The following is a 25,719-nucleotide window of genomic DNA, read 5'->3' on the forward strand; positions in this document are numbered from 1 at the left end:
AAGGAAAGGGAAAAAGAAATCAAAGAACACATGGGTGACAGAAAAAACAGAGGCAGTTCTAAAAAACCTTCATAATGCTATTACATGCAAATTGTCCGAAGACCCCAATTTAATGGACAGAAACTATAAAACTGGATAAAAAGGGAAAACCCCTATGTATGCTTTTTATAATCCTGATTTAAATTAAGAACACAGATTACAAATAAAAGATTACACTAATTCAAAGAAAATTTAAGTATGAATAGCAGACACAAATTTTACAGTATAAAAAAAATCACATGGTTAAAGAACATTTCATAGTAATGAAGATACCTATTAATGCAGCAGATTAAATAATCCTACATCTTTATGAACTTAACGGGAGGAAACACTGGTAGTATTGTGCAAAATAAATAAAATTACTGAGAATGTAAAATGGTGCAATCACCTTAAGTGAGAAGCCTGATAGTTCTTGGAAAGGTTAAACAGAGTTACATGACTCAGCAATTCCACTCCTACACACAACAGCAAGTCCAAAACAAATAAAACAGAGGTACACACAAAAACTCACATGCAAATATTTAAAGCCACACCCCCGTTCAATGATGTAGTGGGAACCACCAGGTAAACATCCATCAGCTGATGAATGGTACCACACAGTGGAATACTGCTGGGGCATAAAAAGAAGTACTGAGATAGGCAACAACAGGGACGAACTTCTACAACATTACCCTAAGTGCAAGAAGTCAGTCACAAAGAACCACATACTACAATCTGCTTCTATGAAATCTCCGAAACAGGTCAGCCTGGACCATCTAGGAATGGGACGGTGGAGGTGAGGAAAAGGGAGTGGCTTTTAACAAGTACTGAGCTGCTTTCTCAAGTGATGAGAATACCACAAAAATGAGGATGGGAGCAGATGTACAGTGCTGTGAATGCACTGAAAAATACTTCATTGGAAACATCGAATGTGTATTACATCAAGGAAAGCAATAAAGCTGTTCTAGGAGAAGGAACAAATTTTCAGTTACATTCAGAGATTTTAAGACCTCTCTCTCACCTGACAGAACAAGCAGACAGAAAGATTGGTAGGGCTATGGAGACCCTACATACTGGGCCAGGCCAATTCCCCAGGGGAGCAGCACCCATGCTTGCATAGAGAAGTGGATATAAATGTTGGTGACACCACCAACAACAAGGACAGAAGCTATGCATGGCTGTAAGCAAATGGATCAATATACTGAATCATATACAGTCAAGAAAGAACGGAACCCTGAGCACACAGCTACATAAATGAAGCTCGACATTCCTAAGACAAAGTAATATACAGTGGCGGGGGTGGGGGAAGGCAATGGTATTCACCAGAGAAGCCGATATGGGAGAGGGTAGAAAGAAGGGACTCCCAGGGGAACAGAAAAACTTCAGGGGACAATCAGTCCTCCTCACTGCCCCAGGGGTGCCAAAGGCCCCAACACCAGTCAGAATGTCTTCGTGCGGACATTTTAAATGCAAGGGGGTTCATTAAAAATCAACTATCCTTCCACAAAGCTAATCTGAAATACACCTTCCTTCCACAAAGCTAACCTGAAACGCAGAAGCCCAGCTTAGCTAAGTGGTCTGGGTAGGGCTGGTGGCACTGGCACTTCTTTTAAAGTTCTCCCTACTCCAATTCGTCTCCATAAAATACATAAAACTCGTTCCTCAAGAACAGAATTTGGTGAGGAAATGAAGAGAAGACTATTCCTGTGTACCACAAACTTTTCTTTCAAAATTCTGATCCTGCCCCCCAACAGACAGTAACTCTAGCTAAGGCACCACATCCGTATCACAGCTAACCACAAGTTCCAAACAGTATAATTAGGACTGCAGAAGGGAAGGTCTCCTTGAATTTCCCTGTCTCTTCTCTGAAGTGTATGCTTCCTAGAACATAACACCTCTATTTAATTACTAACTGAAGACCCCTAAAGATTCTAACCGAGAAGCACTTACAGACTACAATGTGGTTCCGTTATCTGGAACATAATTCCAACTATTTTCACATGACCAAACTCAAACAAATATCTGCATGCATCATTATTTTGGAAATGCCCAAATTTTACTTGAAAACGTTAGTAAATATATAAAACTCAGAGTGCATTTTTTTTACAATGCTGGAAAAGTTAACCCAAAGTAGAAAAATTCTCATAGTCATTTTTGCTGCAGTTTCTTAAAGAAGTGAAATACACATTTTGTTTATTTTCTTTTCGGCTTTGATCAGCTGTGAAACTACACTGCAGTGAAATGGAAGGGCAAACACAGTCTTCTCACCTCTGTAGGACCTTGCTGTCATTCTCTACCTGAAAACTACAGAAGGGGTTTAGCCAAAACAGAAATATCTACATCAGCTCAAACCACAATTTTTAAAAAAAGCCTCTTGGTTCACTTAAAACTACTCTAAGAATACACAAATATCCATATTTAAAACAAAACTTTTTCATAAGTACGTAAATTTGACCCTGAAAATAACCAAGGGTTTTAATAACTGCAATAAGATTATACACTAATACATGCAGTCAAAACAAAAGTGATGAAAAAAATGATTTTCAGCAAGCAACTTATGCTTCTTTTAACAATGTTTTTTTTTTCCTTCAGAAATATCATTCCCACAGTATCAAACTGCAGAAAAAACACTTAATATGACACACTGCTGGAAAAGAAAAATATAAACATGATGAATTTCTTATCTTATATTTTAAAGTCATTAATTATTCACTCATAATTACGTTGTCTTTTAAAATGTTCGTGACCAAAAGACACAAGAACTGGCCTACTTTACTGAAGATATCTAAATATCTGTTTATCATAATAGCCCTTATTTTCTTATTCTTCCCATGAACAACCCACACCAAGTTTCACCTAGATCCAGTGTTATCTTTTTAAGATCATAATTTCATTTTGTATTACCTGCTGAAAAAAGTCTTTCTGCACAGCACTAAGTCTTAGCAGAAATTCAGTACATAGCAGCAGTTTTCCAAAAAACAAAACTGGACTAATATTTTTCACCTGTCCATATGTGCCTATTTCTTTAGAAAGCTGCCAATACAACTAACATGAGCTGTTCTGGATTATCTGCCACAGTCACAAATCTTAATGCTAAAGTTAGCTACAGGAGGGAAAGGACAAAACTAAGCAGTCACCCTTTGCACGGTATAACCTATAAATCAGCAATGCATATTTAGAAATTCTGGAAAAGGGATAGCAAATAAGTTTCATCTTAGAGACCAACTGCAAGTCACTTTAAGTGTTCTATTGGGCAAATCTTTAAAACTGAGTCCAGTTCGCTTCTTATCAGAACACCAAACACTGCCTGAAAGACTTTCTTGTTCATGGTTTAGTTCTATAATGCTAGGCTAATCACAAATTAAATGATTTTAAATAAATGAACAGACTCACCTTCTGTAAAACAAGAAGAATCTTCACTGTATCAAAAGATTATTGTAAGGAAATGTTGGAGTGAAATAACATACCTAATCCTATATAAAAACGTCTTTTACAAAGTAGAAAGGAACAAATATAAGTTTGTGCTTTTGGATGTCAGGTCTCCTCACTGTATCTCCTCAGAACTCTGATAAATTGTTCTTACCAAGTTAGCAGCACTCACATTTGAAATATCTGAAGGGTCCATTTCATTTTCTATCCTTGTTTTTTCCACTGCAAGCTTATCTTCCTTTATCCCCAAAGGGGGTGTGTCGGCTTGCCGGATAACTGACACACGCTCCTCCACGCAAACGGCAGGCGCTCCAGGAGTTTGCACAGACGTATCCTGACTACTGCCAGAATTCTTGACATCATCCAGTGCAGGCACTGTGAACTAACAAGACAGATTGAAAGAATGAATCAGAGATGATAAAAAAAAAAAAAAAAGTGCTCACCAACCACAATGCTAGGTAGGAGCTGGTTCTGCCTACCATCGCAACTGTGAAGCAGCACCTAGCAGGCATCCCAAGCCCCTTCTTGTATGCCTCTAGTGTGGGCAAACAAGGAAATCAGGAAGTACCACCAGCTTTACCTAAAGCACTCTAAGAAAGTAAGCAATATAGACTGTAATTATATTACAAGGTAAGCCACTTTCTGGTAAGCCTTTAAAATCCATTACAAAAGAAATATGGTCACACATAACAATCGTGTGTCCTACACAACTGAGAGCTCTTTTACAAAGTGTGCTTAATAACAAATGAGAATATTTAAAAAATAATCTCAAAATCCTATTTTGACAAATTTACTGTGAGGCACTTTATTCAAAGACATAAAACTTACTCGGTCCAGTAAACAGAAACATGACCTCAGAGCATCTTCACAAAAGATGCAGCTGGAACACGATCCCACCTCTCAGACGTGAGAGAGACACATGTGCCACAGTGCCCATCCAACCCTGCAAGGCACCGGGGGGGGGGGCCTTGGGCTTCAGAGGGCATGAACACCTCCTGATTCTACAGATTCCTCTCTCATGAACAGCTAACATCTCATCAAAAAGAAATGCGAAAACAATCTTTAAAAAAAGCAATGGCTTAGGTCACCATCCAATCATTTTTTCATGTTAATACATTTAAAACAGCATTCATATCAAATTTTTTATTTCATCTACATTCAAGAACATGCTGATGATTACTGTTTATGTATGCTATAAAGTTTATCATAACTTTATTGTATATTATTTTTAAAAATCATGGGGTGAAATTTTATTATTATAATATTTCAGTAAGCAAAATGACTTCTATGAATTCTGAAATAATGTTTGGCTATGAAATCCCTGCAGCCCAACTGTAGAGTCTACCTAGAGAGATGACCCCTAAGCTACTCAATCACTCCACTCTATTGGAAAGATAAGAGCAAGCTTTTAAATATGTCCAGGGAATCTATTTCTGACTAATCAAGCACACTCCATTACAGCATGTTTAAAGTAAACAAAATTGCCAATTTCAGCCACAGTGTAGCCAAAACCAAGATAAAAACTTGAACAAGAGATAAGCAGCATAAACCAGTGTTTAACCTCAAATTGTGTTATTTAAAATGTAAGAAAGTGTGTGCTCAGTAAATAAAGTGATGTCATTGTACAGGAAGGAACCCTCAAGTCAAGACATAAGAGTCTGGGGGCAGAAAACTGCTCACAGGACCTTGGCCTCTGTTCCCTCATCCGTACTGGGCAAGTGCTAGGCAGTTTTTAATATCCCTTCTGCCCATTCTGCGGCTGAGGTCCTTGCCTTAAACATGCCAGCATCTCATATGGGCGCCGGTTCTAATCCTAGTAGCCCCACTTCCCATCTAGCTTGCTGCTTGTGGCCTGGGAAAGCAGTCAAGGATGGCCCAAGGACTTAGGACCCTGCACCCGTGCGGGAGATCTGGAGGAAGTTCCTGGCTCCTGGCTTTGGATTGGCTCAGCACCAGCCACTGCGGTCACATGGGGAATGAATCACTGGATGGAAGATCTTCCTCCCTCTCTCTCTCCTCTCTATATTTGACTTTTCAATAAGAACACATAAAATCTTTAAAAATAAAAAAAGATCCCTTCTAACTTTCAGGCATGGTAAGACTATTTATCTGGTATTTTGAAGGACATTGTGGTTGAAGGCAGTCAAGCAAACCAACCAAAGATATTAAAGCACGATATACACAATGAGCTACCAAAGGTATGTTATTTCACTAATTGTTTCATTTACAATGAAATTTCCTATGCATTATTATAGCTGGAAAACACCAAAAACTAAGTTTTTAACTAATCAAGAACTACAAAACTAATGTATCTTCAGAGATAAAGTTAAAAATAAAATGAGACCAAGCCCATAGTTTTACTATTTAATGTGGAGAGAAAAGAATGGTGGTGTGTTTTCCAATTACACTCCAAGTTTAAGAACTCAAATCTAAAATTGTGAACTTGAAACCCACTCACATCAGTTCTTAAATAAACACTAGATAAACATTCCAGCAGCAATAAAACCCCGTTTGATTAATTCTTTATAAAAATGCTAAACTTGGCTAAGTCCTATAAACTACTTCAAAAATTCTACTAATGGTCAGAAACTGAAGTGTCCCAAAGTGTTGATTTCAGCATAAGCATTATTGAAATTGCATCTCACTGTTTATATTACTATCAAAATTATTTATACGTCACTGACCATGGTTTATAATCTTCTTGGAAATATTTATATTAGCATTACTGATGTTTACATAGAGTCAACCATATTTACTAAAAAGTCAGTATCATTTATATAATGAAGTCAAAATTAAACTACAAAATAATGTCAAGAAAAGCTAGAAATATGTTAATTCCATTTTTAGAATGACACTGGAGAAAACAAATAGTATCACCTTGGCTACCATCAACAGATATCTATTCTGAAATATTTTAGCAACAGTAAAATTATTCAAAAAATAAATTTCTTATAGCAATTATTTCTAAAAGTCCAATATTATTCTGCTTTTTTACTGCATAAAACCAGTATAACACCTGGTTGTATTTTTCCCCTTCAACCATAACTTGGCAAGTATGTTAGAAGTTTGTTAAGAGGCACTAAGAAGTGATTTTGTTGGTAGATAAGCCTTCATGTGGTATCTCAACATTAAGGAGCATATACACCAGTTATATCCTAGGTGTCCAAGACTCTTCCACAGAGTGGGAAATTAAAAGGTAACATAAGGTACTGCTCCCAAGGAGAGTGCAACCTCACAGGTGCATAAAACATACCCACACTGAAGAGCCACAAATTCTCTGGATATACAAACAATGCTATGTAAAAATGAATGCATTCAATGTCTGGGCATTATACCCAAATGTTGTGCATAGATTACACTTAATACATGTGAAACACATAATAAAATGAAAGGAAAAAATATGGCAATCTGTGAATGGTATGAAATGGTGACTGTTTAATTCTTAGAATGTTGTCTTAAGCATGAAACTTCTCATACTCACAAGCTTTACACACAGCGTAGGCAGAGGGGACACTCCAGCACTACAGCCCCTCTGCACAGGGCAGGGAAAGGAAGTCTCCTCGTGCCCTACCTGGGTTCTCTCAGCCAGAGGGTGGTCACTGCAGCGCAAGGAGTCTTTGGGCCGAGGTTCCACAGTGTTAGCTGGGACATCTCCAGTAAACTCGCCTTTCTGTCTGCTGTCATTGGGCAGGAGACACACGTTTTCCTTGTTGCTGTCATCCTTGGGCCGCAAAGTCTCTGGCGTGGGGGCAGCTTTGGCTGTCATTGCTGCTGACCGAGCACGGACAGGTCTCCCTCTCTGGACGGTCTCCCAGCCTTCAGCATCTTTTTGTTCTGTGCATTTAAGGGAAGAAAATACAGCATTTCTTTAGAAGACAAAAACATCTGGAAGGCATTTTCCATTAGTAATACACAAACTTAAAAGTATCTGACAAGATACACACATAAACATATACAGGTACATATAATTATCTTGAGTTGATAGTTGTACATGGTGAGAGCTAATTTCATTCTTTTACATATATACATCCAGTTTATACTGTATTTTCTGTCAAAATTCCTCCAACATATTCCACATGTGAGCTAATTCTAAAATTTACATAGCAAAATAGAGGCTAAAATGGCTAGAAGACATTTTTTTAAATAAACAAACAAAAAATGTAGACGAGATTGCTCTGATGCTAAGTCATACCAAGATATCATATCATTATCAAGACAGTACTGAAAAGGTAAGCATACAGCATACCAGTGAGATGGAAGACAGAACCCAGCAATATATCCACACAAGTGTGACCAGCCGATTTTTTATAAAATTGAAGAAGCAATTCAAGGTAGGAAGAATTTTGTGTAAATGGTGATAGAGGAAGTAGACATCCATAGATGACAAAAAAGGTACCTTTTCTGGAAACTCCCACTGTCTAAAGTCTAATTTCATGCCAATAATGGAACATAGCAAATGAGGTCATCTGTAAGGAGGCTGATTTAGCTCCCAATTCTGGAGTCTGGGGTGTCCAAGGGCATAGCGCGGATTGGGGCCTGGTGCAGCACGCAAGGGAAAGATGAATCACACAAGGCAGCATCACTTTCAGAGACCCCAGCCTCTCAGGCACAAGCCCATCTTGGGAGAAAGGCATCCCTCCTAATGACCTAACCATAGAATAGGACAGATGGATGGACAAAAGCAAGGAAGGGAGGAAGCCAGAATTACAGAAAGAGTGAGAGACAGATTTTCCAGCCACTGGTTCTCTTCACAAGTTCAATGGCCACAAGTGGTGCACAAGTTGCCCAGGGTTGGGCAAACCAGGAGCCAGGAGCTTCTTCTGGGTCCTTCATGTGGAAGCAGGGGTCTGAGCATTTATGCCATCCTCCACTGCTTTCCTCAGACCATTAACATGGGGATAGATCAGAAGTGAAGCAGCAGGGATGGAAATTAGTGCCCACACCAGGATGCTGGTAATGTAGGGAGTGGCTTAACCCACTACGTCAAAACACTAGCCTTGACTTAACCACTTTTGATATGGCATTCAGATTCATATTTCAACATGCACTTTGTCAGAAACAAATCTGGGTATCCCACAGGGTTTCAAGGACCCACCTGATTAACCTACCATCACTGTCTCCCCCATGGTCCACACAGTCAGGGAGCTGGGGTCAGGAGTAAGAGCAGGGGACTGAACCCAGGCACTTGGGGGATGCAGGCATCCTAACAATCTTCCTACACGGTAGGCCAAACACCTGCCCCAGTACCTACAACCTTTTACTTCGAGGATCTGGCTTTGGCATCTCGAATGAGAAAGTCTATTTAAATTTGACTTGCAGTTTTTAATATTTCTGTGATGCAAGTTCCCAAGTATACAACACAGAAAGAATAGTAAAATGAACCCTATTATCATCTAGCTTCAAAATTGATCAACATTCTAATATTTGTAATTCCCCCTTCTCCTTTGCTTTTCTGAAATATTTTAAAATACATGCTAGCTATCCTTTCTGCTATAAATACACAGTATGTTTCTTAACAGAATTTTTGAAGTATAACGATACTGATACCCAATAACATTCATAATATCTCAAATAATACAGTATCTAGTATGAGTTTGTCATTGATGTTGAACTTAATTGAAACTTAAATTTCCACTTTAGCTTTAAATATCATAAAATGCAAATTGCAATGGAAATCAAAATGAATGATAAAAGAGACACATATCTAGAGAAAACTAAAACTGAATTATAAAATATAAAAGGTTAACTAAAGATTTTAGCTTCCAGTTAACTCAAAAGGCTCACCCTAAGAAAGACTTTGATTAATCACTGTACTTTTTAGAGAAAAGGAAAGCATCTCTTTCTGGAACCTTCCTTACAGCAAGAAATACTGCTGAAAACCTGGACCTGAATCATTAACTATTAAAAAAAAGCCAATATAAACACGATCATGTCATGCAATAAAACCTGACATAATCAAAGCCAAGTCAAAAGAGGAATAGATCAAAATAAAAACCATGGCAGGTATCTTAGAAACTGGGAAATCAGCTAAAGTAAAATTACATTTGTAATGGACCCTCAGTGAAAAGTTATTAAAAAATTATTCCAATAATACAGAATGTTTAAGAACAGTAAATCATGCAATTAAACTGTCAGAGGCATTCTAAATACTTAGAATATTGTCAGAACAGATGTACACAAATCTGAAAAGTCTGTGGTTTCATTTCACAATTTTGATACTTGTACAATTGTTTTTAGTTGTACAAATATTACTGATAAAATTCAAGTAAATATAATCAATAACTGAAGTGCACCTGCCTTAATTCTAACCGGACTGAATTGCTGGTTTGCTTTATTACTATGTTAAACTCACTAGTATATTCAAGAGATGATACGCTTTGATCTAATTTCTGGCTAACCATGATGCCCTTTCCACTCTCGCTGAGTTTCTGCAACTAAATGGATGCTGTTGTCACCTTCAGGGTTGGGAAGGACTCGCAATGAAGCCACTGAGACTCAGACTCTGTCAATTCAAAGATTTTTACCTGCAGACTCAGATTTTCAGAAAGCACAAGTCTCTTCAAGTTTGTCTAATTCTTCTGGAGCCAACTTATAGCTGTGCTTTTCAAGAGACCATAAGCTTCATCTAACTTCCCTAGTGCAGTGTACATACTGTCTACAGGTCTTCTTTGGGGTTTGACCTTGCCTGCCCCAGGTAACAATAGGGGAAACCTCTGATCTTCCCCAAGACAGGTAAACTCCTTTAGGAGAAAACCCACTGGCCCACAACAGGACCAAAATCAGCCAAGCTCCATGGTGTCTGCTCTGCAGCACACAAGCGTCTCACACAGCTGCACCTGCAAAGCACACAGTTCTGCTGACCCGCTGGCTGCATCCTGGCACTGATTCCATAAACCTCCTATTCACTCTGCCCGACTATTCTGAATTGCCTCACCAGCCCCAATCGGGGGCTTCCGGAGTCATTCCACTGGCCCTCTCGGGGTCTTCTCTTCCTCTGTGGGAACTAACCTCCAGAGTGCGGCACAACTGGGAGCAGCGGCTCGTTCAGGAAGTCCACCCAGGATGTTGGCCCCAGGTCACTCTCAGTTCTTCTTTCCTTCCTCCTGACCAACCATCCTCAGCAACCAGCTAGCCCACGCAAGGCAACTCCACTGTAGAATCCAAAGTCCCTTGTTGTCAAATACCCAGCACCTGCTGCCCTCAGGGCTGAGGACTAAGTGTCTCTCAGTGCCCCCACCACCCTTTAATATATTCCCTTTGTCCTTCACAAGATGGGAAGCCTTCCACGCTAACTTGTGCTGACTGCCCCATTCAGAAGGATCCTGGCTGAAGCAGCACCTGATGCTTCAAGGCTGAGTGCAACTTCTCTCTGCTTTCTTACAGGTTTGGACAGCCACCCTTGGGAGAGAAGCTTTGGATTGCTTCTGGATAAAAGCAGTACCTTTGGTTCCCTTAAAAAGATGGGATACCCATGGGCTCAGCAGCATGGCCTAGCGGCAAAAGTCCTCACCTTGAACGCGCCAGGGTCCCATACGGGTGCCGGTTATAATCCCAGCAGCTCCACTTCCCATCCAGCTCCCTGCCTGTGGCCTGGGAAAGCAGTCGAGGACAGCCCAATGCTTTGGGACTCTGCACCCGTGTTGCTTTGGGACTCTCCACCTGTGTGGGAGACCTGGAAGAGGTTCCCGGATCCTTGCTTTGGATCGGCACAGCACCGGCTGTTGCACTCACTTGGGGAGTGAATCATTGGACAGAAGATCTTCCTCTCTCTCTGTCCTCCTCTCTGTATATCTGACTTTGTAATAAAAATAAATAAATCTTAAAAAAAAAAAGATGGGATACCCTATGGAAGTGGACATCCAGCAGGATGCCACAGAAATGGTCTGCACTGGTTGCTCCTTAATCAGCCCATTTAGGGGATTGGTTGGATCTTCAGGTCCTGAAAGAGAGGCATCTAGTACCGATTTAGAGTTGTCTGGCCACAATACAAGCTGCTGCAATGGCAGGTCTTCTGGCTCTTGAACAGAACTCTTAGCTGCAATAGCCTTTCAGCTTGATCTGTGCTGTCACAATCTTTTCCAAATATCCAAGGTCCCTTACATTTGTACCTTCATGGCCCTATTCCAAAGCCCAATCTATTAAAACCTACCAAAACAGATAACCTCTCCTGTACCCTCTCTCAACACTGTTCTCTCCTCGCAATGCGCCAACAGCTCCTCTGCCCTCTAAGGACCCACTTTGCCTTTCACAAGCCAGGTCATGAACTATTTATAGTCATCAAGCCCTGGTTCCCCCATCTTACTCCATGGTTGCTCCCATCTTACGCCATGGTGTCTGGCCCTTTTCTAAGCAGAAAATGGGGTAAAGGGATCCTATCAGAGCTCATGCTCTCTTGCCCACACCACAGCTACCCCAAACATGGCTCTTAGAGCCAGGATACTTCACACTTTATTCCAGGAACTCACTGTGGCCTTTGATTGGACTTGGCAAGATTATGGAAATTTTACCACAAGCAGCATACAAGAGGAAGAATTGCATCGGGTGTCTGGCCCAAAGATGGGCTGATGAGGTTCACACCTAGAACCCCTAGGCTCTCAGTCAGGCAGAAAGGCAGTACCAGATGCTGGACCCCCACGGGATTCTCAGGAAACACCAAAATCCCACACTCATGTGTCTTAAACTGAGAGCATAAAGAAAGGCCATCTTAAAACATCCCAACCACACTGTGGGAGGCTGCCCAGGGGGCCAATGAAAATCCTACCCTCTAGTCTGGTGGAGGTCATATGAAAATACACTCATTTCGGACGGCCCAAAGCTTTGGGAACCTGCACCCGCGTGGGAGACCCAGAAGAGGCTCCTGGCTTCGGATCGGCATAGTATCGACCCGTTGCGGCTCACTTGGGGAGTGAATCATCGGACGGAAGATCTTCCTCTCTGTCTCTCCTCTCTGTATATCCGCCTTTCCAATAAAAAATAAAAAAAATAAATCTAAAAAAAAAAAGAAAATACACTCATTTCAATCCCAAAAGTCAGGATAGCCTTGCCATCCTGGCTGTCCATTGTGTCAGTCAGGCATCACCAGACATCAGACGAGTGTCAGAAGCTAGGTCAGTGACCATAGATTCCTTTCCCCATTTCGTTGGACATGGCCTTTGAGGTCTTTTACAATGAAAGGAGTTTCCAAGGACTGAAAGGGAAAAAAAGGAGAGAGAGAGGGAAGAACAGACAATAGACGCAATATGTGGCAGCCACCAACCAACGGCTAGAGGACCAACATCTGCCAGGGCACTGTTTAATTGCTTCCATTACCACCAACCCTGATACAAGTCAGGAGTGCAAAATCCTGCCTCCCTGATCTTACTGCTGTGTAAGTAGCAAGGATGCTGAGGTGAGGTTGTCCTTTTCTGCTTCATGTGAGAGGGTCACCGCACAATAATCCAAGAAAATGGAAATTTTCCCTTACTGTGTCCTTAACTGCAAGGAATCCAATGAAACAGAAGTGAGTAACTTCTTCCTTCTTGACTGATGCACTCAGTCAACACTAGCTCCCATATTTTCTGTATCCCTCACTGAGCCTACAGCCATCCTGGATGTGGCAGGTCCTAAAACAAAATTCTTAGTGAACATGGGGACAACCTACTTTTTCTGGCCATCTTTCAGGTCTTATTGGTATATATGAGCCTTACTGGCATAGGCTGGCCACTTCACCTCCTTTTTGTGTGCACACTGAGAATACCTTACTCATGCATTCTTGGTCTGCCAAATTGATCTCTCCTCTACTCAGAAGAGGGAAAAGTCTTCACTGGAGCAGCTGCAATAGAGACCTAAGGCCAGAGTTCTTAAATTTTTTTTTTAATTTATTTTCATTGGAAAGGCAGCTATATAGAGAGAAAGAGAGACAGAGACAGAAAGATACTCCATCCACTGGTTCCCTCTCCAAATGGTCACAAAAGCCGGGGCTGAGCTGATCCAAAGCCAGGAGCTTCCTCCAGGTCTCCCATGTGGGCACAGGGTTCCAAGACTTTGGGCCATGTTTGACTGCTTTTCCAGGCCACAATTAGGGAGTCAGATGGAAAGTGAAGCAGCTGGGTCATGAACTGGCACTCACATGGGATCCTAGCACATGCATGGCGAGGATTCTAGCCACTAGATCATCAAGCCATAATACCTCTTATCATATTTCCCATAACTCTTTGGCCTCTACTTTTAACAAACTATTTGAGCTTATTTCCTCAAGAATACAGCAAATATATTCCCAGAGCGTGATGCAACACATATATCAATCCCTTCAACATCAAATTCCTGCAGATGAAGCCACCTACCCTTGATAACTTGAGCAGGCATTTCCAGAGCAAATCATTTACCCTTCCCCAAGGATGCCCTACCTGTTGAATCCCTACAGTTAGAACCCTGGGACATCACAAACACCTGACAGACTAACAATCTTTGGCAGGATCAACGTGATGCCCAGTAGTAGCAGGAAGTAGTTACATAAGATGAGGCTGAGTTCCAAATCTGTCAAAGATTTGTCACTGTCAGTTTGTCAGGGGTGGCAAGCAGTTGAGGGCTCTGGGTGGGCAGAGAAGTCACTAGCCAGCGGTAATGGAAACTTTCCAGCCCCACCAAGAAACACAAGCGATGTGACTGAGAAAATGAATTTAAACACACACACACACACACACACACACACACACACACAAACACCATGGGTAAGAGGAGGCTGTTACCATACCAGCCTCTCCAACAGCCTTCCCTCTGCTGTTGACGGCTCATCGTCCTGCCTGCCATACCTCCACAGTGGAGGCAGTGAATTGGGCTATTGCTGTTTTGTGTTATTGAGATATGATCTTGGCTGTGGTTCGCAACCCTTATTGACTGGAGTCAGATATAGAAACAGATGCTCTCAAACAAGACAGCCTACATCTCTTGGCAACCTTTCCTGGGATTTTCTTTGGCCTCCTTCATTCCCTTAGTTGAAAGTTGAGCATATTGTGCAGTCTCTTCCTTATTCTTCGCACACAGCCTCTTCCTTACTCCTCTTAGCATACTGTTTATTTGGAGTAATGTATCAGTGTTTGTGAAACAATGAGGTGCTGGATCTTGGGTGCTCTGGGCCTAGATTTTTACCCCCTTGTCCAGGGTTTTCTTATAACCTGCAGGTAGACATCATGTTCTTCAGGCAGAATGAAGTGTGTAAATTCTGTTAATTCTTTTAGGTCCCAAGCAATGAGGTCCCATGGTATCAGTTACTGTAGGAACATCTTTGTCTCCTTTTCTTGTTCTAGAGTAACCATACTGACAACATTCTAATTGGCAGTGACAGAGCATCCAGAACAGACTGGTAATTTCTCCAGTTCTCCTCAGTCTGGTTTGGACCACATAACCCTTGCATTCTTCCCCAGAGCACCATCACCCATTTCTACGGTCATATCATTTGCATTTTATCATCTATTTCACTGAATTTCTGGCACCCAGTGGCAGGGAAGCAATTATTTAGCTTCATCCTGAACAGCTGATGTGCCTTAGAGGCTCCACAAGAAAAGCACAATAAATCAATCTCTGCTCACTGATTGTTCTGGTGAATTCTCTCACTACTCACAACACTGGCTCCTACGAGTTGCTTCCTGTAACATCTCATTTCATATTTATGGAACTACTAGCAACATCCCTTATTTCATCACTGGTATGACACCTTGACCAGAGGTCCACAAATGAAATTTTACTAGTCTATTTCAAGAATCACTTCTCATTTTTGTTAAGTTTCTCTACACTCATCTACAGATTTTCTGTCCTTCTATTGGGCTTAATTTGCTGTTCCCTTGTAACTTCAAGAGATGAACACAAAATGGATCTTAGCTTAACCTCTTTTCTAATGTTTATAAATAAGGATGGGAAATTAGCCCAGCACACAGCTTACATTAACCTAATAGGATTTCACTGTTCTCATTCAGTTCATTTCTAATTTTCATTGTGACGTTGTAATTTAAGGGATGATACAGAAACATTGCACAAAGTTCCAAAATCTGGGGAATTGTACAGCTATCTTTTTGTAATTGATTTCTAATTTAATGCCACCGTGATCAGTGACAAGCAGTGCTTTAAATCATCTGAAATGTGTAGATAGCTTTGTGTAATGGCCTATGTTCCATTTATGCTTAAGTATGTGTTTGCACTTCCAATTCTCGCCATGACAAAACAGATACCCTCAAACCCGGCCCCCTTTCTGCCAAAACAACAGCAAAAGCTGGACACAATACACAAATGAAATGTTCAAAAGCCTTAGGAAGCAACCAGGGTATGCAAATTCTGAAGGACTACAATTCCTGAAAAAAAAAAAAAAAAGGATAACCATAACATCCTCACATCTCCTGGGAGGTTGTTTGAAAGGTTCAAGTCCAGGAAGGAGCCCCAGCAGAATCAGCAGCCTGATCAGCTCAAGCAGACACTGGACATCGGTTTGTTGAGAAAGTCCTTCAACATCAGCAGCAAAATCTTAGAGGAAGTTGGGAGAACTACAGGAAAGGGTGCCAGAAAATCTGCATTCAATCTCCCCTCAAGCAGTCTGACAACTACTGAGTTTGCATATACAAGGCAAAACTCCAAGAAGTCCAACAGAAAGCCACAGCTGGGAAGCTAATGAGCTCAGCAGCTAGTGCAGCAATTGTTTAGCACTGAGGGAACACAAAACTGAAGCCAGGAATGCACTGGCCCCAGAAAATAAGCCTGACGTACAGCTGAGACCCCAAAAGAATAGGACAAAATTCAAACACATCAACCTCGACATCTCAAACCAAATGTTGACAGGATTAGGGTGATCTGCTTTAAAGGCAAAAAGAGATAAATATTTTTAAGAGGTGGCACTATAACTTGTAACATGCAATGTCTAAACATCCAATTAGAAACTGTAAGGCAAACTTGAAAACAAAACACACCAAAAAAGGATCAAGTAACTGAAAGCTTACCAAGAATGTTCTTAACATAAACTCACAGGTAATTCAAGCACAGAAGTTTTTAAATAGCCATCACTGAATTCACTCAGCATGAGAAGATGGAAACTGCCAGCACTGGAGGCCATTTATTAATGATCAAATGAAGATTCGATCACAAATAATAGCTTATTAGCAGATTCAATACACAAGAGTTGGGAATTGTAGACAAGAAGAAACACCAACTGAAAGTAACCAGACTGAAGCACCAAAAGAAAACAGGATGGAGAAGACAACACATCATTTGTCAGGCTTGTCAACATGTCAGTTCATCAATCACACTGTTCAAACACTCCGCATCTCCCTTGACTTTTATCTACTCGTATTATCCATTACTGACACAGTTATGTTAGCATTCCCCAGGGTGATGCAGATCTGTTTGTTTTTCCTATAAATTATGCAAGTTGGTTCATGTTTCCAAATTACTTTAACTATATATGTAAGGAGTTATTTGAATATCCCACCCTGGACCCAGCGCCATTCCTTCTTCCATCCCCCAACCAGATATAACCTGGCATTCCACCTGAGAATCCCTCCCCCAACCTTCCTGCCCCTTCCCCAACCCTGCCCACTCACCAATCATCCCTAGACATTCACCTGCAGGCACCAATCCCCTGGGGCCTGCCCCCAATTCCCGCCCCCAATACCTTGCAGACAAAAAGGCTCCCAGGTAGAGCTCTCTCTCTCTTCTCCTTCCAGCCTCCCTTCTCCCTCTCCCCTTCCCCCTTTTCTCTCCAACACCTCCACCTGGTTCCTGTCCCGCTGGAATAAGTCTCCTAAGATACCTCATTGTGTCTGGTGTTTTCAGCTCACGGTAAAGAACCAGGTTGCGGGAATTAGCTGCATGTAATAATATTGTAATATCCTATGAACTAGAACTCTAAACTGCTTTAAATAACTAACAATATATAAACTGACAATTATGACATCTTATTGTTAAATTGATCTTCTATAAATTTTATTGAACTGACCTTTTACTTATTAAGAATTATCTCCCTTTAAAATGTAGCTGGCCTACTTTGTTATTAGAGGAGTATCAATTTTAATTTTGACAAGATATGTAGTCTTTTCTTTCAACTTCTCTATGTCTTCATATTGAAGATGTGTATCTTGTTAGCAAAACTCAATGGGCTTTGCTTTGAATGCAGTCTTACAAACTGCTAATTACACTTCAGACATTCATAAAATCTCAGCAATGCAAAGACCACAGAAAAATAAACCCCATATATTACTCTCTTATCTTTTATATTACTGTCAAAACTGTATTCAACACGCATCGTCTGACTCACAGGATGCTGAGGTCTCCAGGAGTAAGTACACAGTTAGTGTTACCTGTGTGGTGACCTCCTCTGGTGTCCTTCACTGCTTTATGCAGAACTGTTTTCACTCATCTGAAAAACTCCAGACAATATTCCTCTTGGACAAGCCTGCTGACTCAAAATTTTCTCAACTTTTATTGACAAGAATTGTCATCATTTCACCTTCAATCGTTTAAGTAAGGATGTTAACAATTATCTTCTCTGGGCATCCTGAGGATGTCTTTCCACTGTTACCAGGGTCCCATCATTTCTGCTGTGCAGTCACGCATCTGTTCACTTTCGCTACTTTGGAAATATCTTTTCTTTCTCCCCGACTGTTTGCGAAGATTTTTTTCTCCAGTTCTTAATATTTTTGTTACATTCTACTGGGATGAGATTAGTTCTTCATTTTCCTCTCTTAGGGTTTATAGCTCATCTTGAATCTGAGATGATGCCTTAAAAGTTGAAGGAAATTTCTAATCTGCTTCTCCAACTTCATCCTGCACACGTACTCTTCTAGACTCCACGTTCAGCTGTGCCCTTGTGAGAACTAAGGCCTCAACTTCCCAAAACGTTGAATCTTTTGATATGTGTAAACATGTGTGATGAGAAGGTCACTCACCATCCCGCATTGCTCTCTTCAGAGCAGTAGGTTCACCATCTGTAGCTCTGGGACACAGCTATCATCCTGGGATAACTGTCCATATGGAGTGATCACCTCTGATTATCTTTTGTACTGCTTCCTGCTAACAGTGACTGGGCTCATGGGAGGTAAACCTTTTTAAAGATCTAATAAGCTTGAAAATATCTTCAATCTACTCTTATTTGTAGCAGATAACAAAACACAACAGACTGGGAAAGAATTTCCCTTCAGAATCTTAGAAACAGTTCAACTGTCTTGGGGCTTCTAATGACACTTTTCTAAAAGTTATGGTCATTCTCATTGCTGATCATTTTTCTTTATGAATCATTCAGACCCTCCCATAACCGGTAGTGTTCATACACTCCCCAACATGCTTTGTTGTCATGCTGTTTCATTCCTTTCACTGAATATCTGCTAGGCCTGCTTGATGTAGAAACCTATATCCTGTAATAGGAAGTTGCCTTTAATTCTCTGATTCATTATTTCCTCCTGACTTTCATCCCTCAGTCTCTAACATACTATAATATACTCCCATTATCAACTCTTACCTATCAAGCCAAAAATTGAGAAACTTAAAATAGTAACTATTCCCACCTTCCAATGTGCCCAGTATTTCTCAAGCCAGATACCAGATATCTTTTTCTAACATCACTAGAAAATAAACCTCTGTTCTTCAGCTGTGATTCAAGAGCTCAGTCATTCTCCTATTCAGAGGTGTGCAGGTGGGAGGGGCAGCATTCATGAGACCACACACTTTAGCAAGTACCACTGCTGCGTTCACCCTCACGTCTGGAGACGTCAGATCCCGCCAAATTGTGAAACTTTTAAGAATTTGGGCGGAGGGGGGGGGAATTGGGCTGATTTGCAATCCTGCTCCCTCTCTGGAGCTTAGGGCTCAGGTAGCTCAGGTACATTGTTTCTATTACCATAAGAATTTCTCCTATCCAACTTCCAAAATTGTGTTTATATCATTCCTTCTCTTGTCACATTTTCCTGAAGTGCTTTATAAAAATCCTTTTATACCATGATAGATGTATCCAGAAAAGAGTAAGTTAAGTACACAGAGTCCCTCAGTCATCTTTGGGATTTTGTGTGGAACATAATCACCAACTTAATAATCATCACTAACCCACTGTCCACAGCAGTGCAGCGAACTCCACACCCAAAGACCAGGCTGGCCCGAGAAAAATGTCCCAGTTCACTAAGAAAGATGCATTTCTGCGAAGATACAGTCAACAGCAATCACTTTATCTCCATCTTCTGGATTATCCATGAATGATTTAAAAGCCCGGCTTTAAATAATACTATGATATTCCCTGTAACATGATACCTCTATTGCAATTTTGATTTTTAGAACACATTTGTCACAGACTTTCAAGACACAGAAACTGAGATGCATGAGTGCATGTTTTCGTACCTTTTCTAACAGGAAGAGCCCTTGCCTACTGGCGATTTCCTACTACTCAATCTGTATTTAAAAACTGAAAGCAACATAAGACATACTGTTTTCAAGTCTTGATTACTTCAAAGGCAAATATACACAGAGAGAGACAGAGCCAAACATAGCTTCCATCTGACGATTCCCTTCCCAAATGGCTGACTGAAAATATAAAGATTATTTTACAATTTGGAATAAAGTAAATTAATATTACACATGTAATACAAAAAAGGATAAACATAATTCTACTGGGACCAAGCTAAAAGAAAATAAAGAACTATACAATCAGGTGCCTACTACACCAGAAGAGTATTTCAAAACCACTTGCCATTTTTGCGGGAAGCCTTCTGCAGAGTCACAGGTGGGCAAGACTGGGCAGGGGCCACATCTGGAGCAGCAGTCGAGCCTGTGTGATGAGCCTTCACCTTGTCTGCCCAGCTGACACCCGTGGGAGCCAGACGGGGAGCAGCCACTGTCCCAGGAGAAGCCCTAAACACACAAATGAATTCAACATAAAAACCCTGAGTTTACATATATGCTAAACCCATGTGAATTTTGAACTTTAAGAGTGAACCCATATATGTAGAACAACACACTTCCACAGCATGTTACAGGCAACTGTATTATAAATTTATCTGGATCTAAGGCTTCCTTAATTTCATACAATGTAATATATGGGAATGAAGAAGTGAGTGTAGAAATTTAGTTGTTTCAATTTCAAAAATGACAAATTTTTAAAAAGTCTCATTTCAAGAAAAAAATACTTACATAAGGAATCTCAAAAAATTAATTTGATTTTATTTATCAACTTACATGTTAATAACTTGCCACTCCTAATACAGGCACTGTTAAAATGAGCTGTCTTGGACTGCATTTCTTACATGAGCCACGGGCATGATGTTACACTAACTATATGTAATCACAATTCACTTAAATTGCAGCATACATTCAGTGGCAAAATCTTTAAAACATAATGCACCAATTCCTCCCAATTTTAATATTTTTTCTAAAATGTTAGTTGACTTAAGCTACTTATTTGACTGCAATTTTAAAAGTCTACTTTTATCAGTTTCCAGAAAAAAATGTTTTAGTTTTCACAGAAAAAATGATACTTTTCCACTCATATTTAAATTAGGAGTTAAACTAAAGAAAATAACCTGCATAAACCAACATATTTAGAGTAAACACACAACTCAACCAGCAAGAGCAGAAGTGAGCAGATATACTGAACATAGCCTGTGCCCATGACTGTTCAGCAAGCTAACAAACAGCGGCATGTTTCACAGTGACTACCAAGATCCTCCAGCAGGCCAGCAACAGGAAGATCAGTATGTGAACTTCCACCACATCTGCATTAAAGCTTGCAGCGACAACACACCCTATACACCATTCCGAACTACAGTCCACTGGAATGCACATACATGACAGATCAAGCTCCATAAAACAGTGTTCAAATACACATGCATTTGTTTTTCTTTATTTACATATCTTTGATTTAAAGCCCACTTAGGTGGTGAAGTCTCCAACCACCACTGTACTGCTTAGGGATGGACGCTGTGGCAGATGAAGTTGAGTGGCTGTTAGGGACACTCCCATCCCTTATTTGAGTCCCAGCACCTCGGCTTCCAATCCAGCTTCCTATTCACACATCCCTGAAGGCAGCAGGTGATGGCCAGGTGCTGGGAGCCCTGCCAGCCATGTGAGAGAGCTGATGGAGTTCCTATTCCCGGCTTCAGCCTGGCCTTTCAGGCATCTGAGGAGTGAATTAGACAGCAGACCTCTCGACCTTGATTTGTTCTCTCTCTTTCTCTCCCTATCTTTCTGTCACTCTTTCAAGTAGATAAAAAAAATGAACATTCAAAAGCCACAATACTTAATAACTCCATAAAAAAACATGAAACCAAAGTTTGATTCTGTTGAACAAACAATAAGCTTTTACAACATGCATTCTACTAAAGTGGCATGTATTTTGCATACAGAAACATAGCAAAGAGCTGTACTTTAAACTCACAGAAAAAAGCATATTTTGTAGATATTAAAATAATTGCAAGGCCTTGTAAATATAATAATTCTACTATTTCCAACAGTTGGAAGGAACTGAGGTCAAAGTTGTTAACTGGCTATGGAGGTGACAGAAGGAGCCCAACTGTGGCTTTAAAAGGGAAGAGAGAACTGACCAAGCAAACTGCTTTCCATCTGTCTAGTACACAGCAACTATTAAAATTCACTCTAAAGAATCAGCATCCACACACATTTCTGTCTAAAAATCAAACTTCCCAGAGGCATTTGCCAAAATCAACTGTGATGATTTTTTAAAAACATTTTGTATATTTTGATTAATTTACAAGAGTATAAAAGATCCTCTACTGCTTCACTCTCCAAATGTCTTCAACAGTTTAGCTGGGCCTGGCAAAAACCATGAATCTGGGACTCCATCTGGGTCTCCCACGTGAGTGGCAGGAACCCAGGGCTGACACCCACTGTCCCGCTGTCCCCGTAGGGTGTGTTTTCAAGCAGCTAGTGTCTTACTCAGAAACTCCAATGCAGGATGTATACATATAAAGTAACAACTGTGGCACCAAATACCCTTCCTGTGACAAATATCCAAGTCTCACAATTATCAGAGGTGACAAAAATATCTAAGGCAAACAAAAGGCTAACCAAAAAACCCAAAAAGGACAATGAAGAAGCAATTGTCTGTCTAAGGCTTTGTAAAGCTCTCACATATTCCTGGGTTCAAAAAGATGTCTCTCTCTCTTACACTTACACACACACACACACACAGACACACACACGCACACACAGACACACACACACACACACACAATCATGCCCAAGAAAGACAAGAAAGCAACAGCGAAGGTACTCTGTAAACTACAGTGTTGCTAACGAGCCCTGACAGACACTTACAACTCAGCAATGACTTAGATTCATGGTTCAAGGCATGCAAGAAAACTTCTATTCCTATGGGCTACATACAGCAGAGTGCAAACTTCACATGATTAGTTCAACCAAGTCACTGAAGAAATGACAACCTACAGCCACAGTAACAACCTGATCAGTCACATTTTAGAAAAAATGTTTAGCTTTGAAGAACAACAACAAAGTCCATAGAGACATGCAAATAGACAAGAGACTGTGGCTTACTGTCGGGAAGGACAACAGACACTGTGCATAGTGCACACAGACTGCACAATGAAAGCACACTGAGAAGGAAACAGGTCTCAAGAAATAATGTACAACAAAGTAGTGCAGGGAACAGCATCAATACAGACAATTAAATATGAGAAAGAAGCACATTCCATAGGTGAAGAGCACAATAACTCAATACAACATTTGCAACAGGAGTTCACCAGAGACTTTAATCTGGCAGAATAAACTATCAGCACACTTGTGGGAAGATGAGTTGAGATTATCTAGTCTGGAAGGGAAGGAAAGAAAGCATGAAGGAAGCGAACAGAGCCCGAGAGACCTGCAGGATACCATCAGAGTATGGACACATTACAGCAGGTTCTAGAGGCAAGAAGAGGCAGAGGTGCACAGGCTGCTATGGGACGGGCGTGTGGAGTGTGGTGCTGCAGTCATCGTGTGGGACGGTAACATCTCATATCACAGGGCACTGTACAAGTCACAGCTTCCTAGCCGGCTTCCTGCTGGTGCTCATGCCTCAAGTACAGTATGACCTGGGTCCCTGCCATCCACATGGCTTACATGTGTTGAGTTCTGGGTTCCTCACTTCAGCCTGTCCCAGTTCTGGCTATTGTAGACATTAAGGGAGTGAAATGGTGGATCAAAGTTTTTTCTCTCTCTCTCTTTCTACTCCTTCTCTTCTCTATAATTGTGTGTTTCAAATAAAATGAAAATAATTCTTAAAAAAACATGAAAAGGAGTCATGACTAAAAGTTTTCTGAAAATTTTTAAAGATGTATTTAGTGTTTATATTGGAAGGGCAGATACACAGAGAGGAGGAGAACCAGAGAGAAAGATCCTCTGTCCATTGGCTCACACCCCAAGTGACCACAATAGCACAGCTACACTAATCTGAAGCCAGGCACCAGGAACCTCCCCCAGGCCTCCCACATGGGTTCAGGGCCCCAAGGCCTTGGGCCATCCTTGACTGCTTCCCCAGGCCACAGTCCGAGGACTGGATGCAAAGTGGAGCATCCAGGACACAAACCAGCACCTACATGAGATCCTGGCAGTTGCAAAGCGAAGATTTAATCACTAGGCCATCATGCCAGGACCCCAAACCATTCTGAATTTGATGAACACATTAATTCACACACACAAGAGACTCAATAAACCCTAAGAGGGATAAACTCTGAGATCCACACTGAGACCATCACAGCCAAGCTATGAAAGCCAGAGAGCACCCTGGGAACCCTCAGAAGACAGAAGTAATGTGTCACACAGACCACTCAACAGATAACCTCTCATCCAAAACCAGAAAGGCAAAAGCAAGTGAGGCTCAAGGTGCAGAGGATAAACACTGCTAGCCATGAAGTGCAAAACCACTCTTCAAAAACCAAAACCAGCATTGTGCTGCAGGGGATTGAGGCCCAGCTGTGCTGCTGGCATCCCAGAGGAGACTGCCAATTTGAGTCCCCAAGGCACTGCTTTCAATGTAGCTCCCTGCTGATGTACCCGGTAAGGGAGCAGAAGATAGGACTTGGAGCAATGATACACAGATGTGGGGTGGAGGTCTAAATGGAGTTCGGGATTCTTGGCTTCAGCCTGGCGCAGCCATCTAGTGAGTAAACACAGAGAGCAGGTATCTGCTGTTGCCTAGCTCTGTATCTTTCCTTGTCTCTCACTCTCTCATGCCACTTTTTCAAACAGATAAATACATATTTTAAAAAGATATTCCTCAACATGCTGGAAAAAGCAGCAGGAAATAGCCGGAGTGCTCAGGTCCCAGCTATCCATGTCAAAGATCCAGATGAAGCTCCTGGCTGCTGGCTTCAGTCTGGGACAGTCCTGGCTACTGGGACATGTCAGGAGTAAGCCAGTGGCTGCAAGAGCTCTCTAACTCTGACTTTCAAATAAATATAGCTTTTTAAAAAACAGAGAAAATCTGATTCTAACAGATCTGTCCAACAAAAACTACAAAAGGGAGTTCTTGAGGCTGAAATAGTAATTTGAATCCACATAAAGAAATAAAGAGTGCCAGTAACGGACTAGAAAGAGAAATTATGTAAGTAAAGATGAGACACTACAAATGTTTTCATGTATGAATGTGTTTGTCTATAACTCTTCGATCTGATTTACAAGAAACTATATGAAACAAAAATCATAAACTGTGCTGATGGACTTGTACCACAGAAGCAAACATAAACAGTATGGCCATAACACAAAGTATAATGTATTACTGGATGTGTTGCTGTGAAAGAAATTGCTAGTTTATATCATTAATAATTCAGCATAAAAAATAAATCACTGGATTACAATTCATGTTTGAACAGATTACATTTCCTAAAAACTGAACTTCACTCTCCTGGATTTGTTTTTAATTTTACTACAATTTCCAACATATATATGGTTTGAGTGCTTGAATGGCCATGGAAAGTCCAGCCCTATCCCCTCTGGCGGAATTCACCGAGAATGCCAGGCCCTGATGAAGAGAGGAGCTGCTCAGACTAACAAGGGCTCCCAGGCTGCGCTGCCACACCTGTGCTCAGCAGTCCCATCAGCACCAGGGTACGTGGCCCAGGACTGAGCAAGCAGGGGTCCTTCCACCATTAGGAGGAGTGAGACACGTGCAGGAAAGACCACCTGCCTGAACTGAGTTCCAGGCTTCCACTGACTCACATCATCTCTCTGTGGGTAATCAAGGTGCTGGGCCGGATTCTTGCACAATCACTGGAACCAGACTTGGGCAACTGGATTAGCCAAACCTCCTCCCTGATT

At 41.1% G+C, this 25,719-nt stretch overlaps 1 protein-coding gene across 1 annotated transcript in view; it reads right to left on the minus strand.

Moving 5' to 3' along the window:
- Window positions 1-25,719, minus strand: part of SCAPER (S-phase cyclin A associated protein in the ER) — a 312,499-nt gene that overhangs the window by 219,794 nt on the left and 66,986 nt on the right. The window contains exons 8-10 of the mRNA XM_040969720.1: window positions 20,141-20,301; window positions 7,019-7,281; window positions 3,602-3,829 (exon numbers count right to left, since the gene is read on the minus strand). Coding sequence (XP_040825654.1) covers window positions 3,602-3,829; window positions 7,019-7,281; window positions 20,141-20,301 — 652 coding nt within the window. The remainder of the gene's footprint in view (window positions 1-3,601; window positions 3,830-7,018; window positions 7,282-20,140; window positions 20,302-25,719) is intronic.

This window comes from Ochotona curzoniae, unplaced genomic scaffold (genome assembly GCF_017591425.1).
Source record: "Ochotona curzoniae isolate NIBS_2020 unplaced genomic scaffold, NIBS_Ocur_1.0 scaffold_4701, whole genome shotgun sequence".
Lineage (NCBI taxonomy): Eukaryota > Metazoa > Chordata > Mammalia > Lagomorpha > Ochotonidae > Ochotona > Ochotona curzoniae.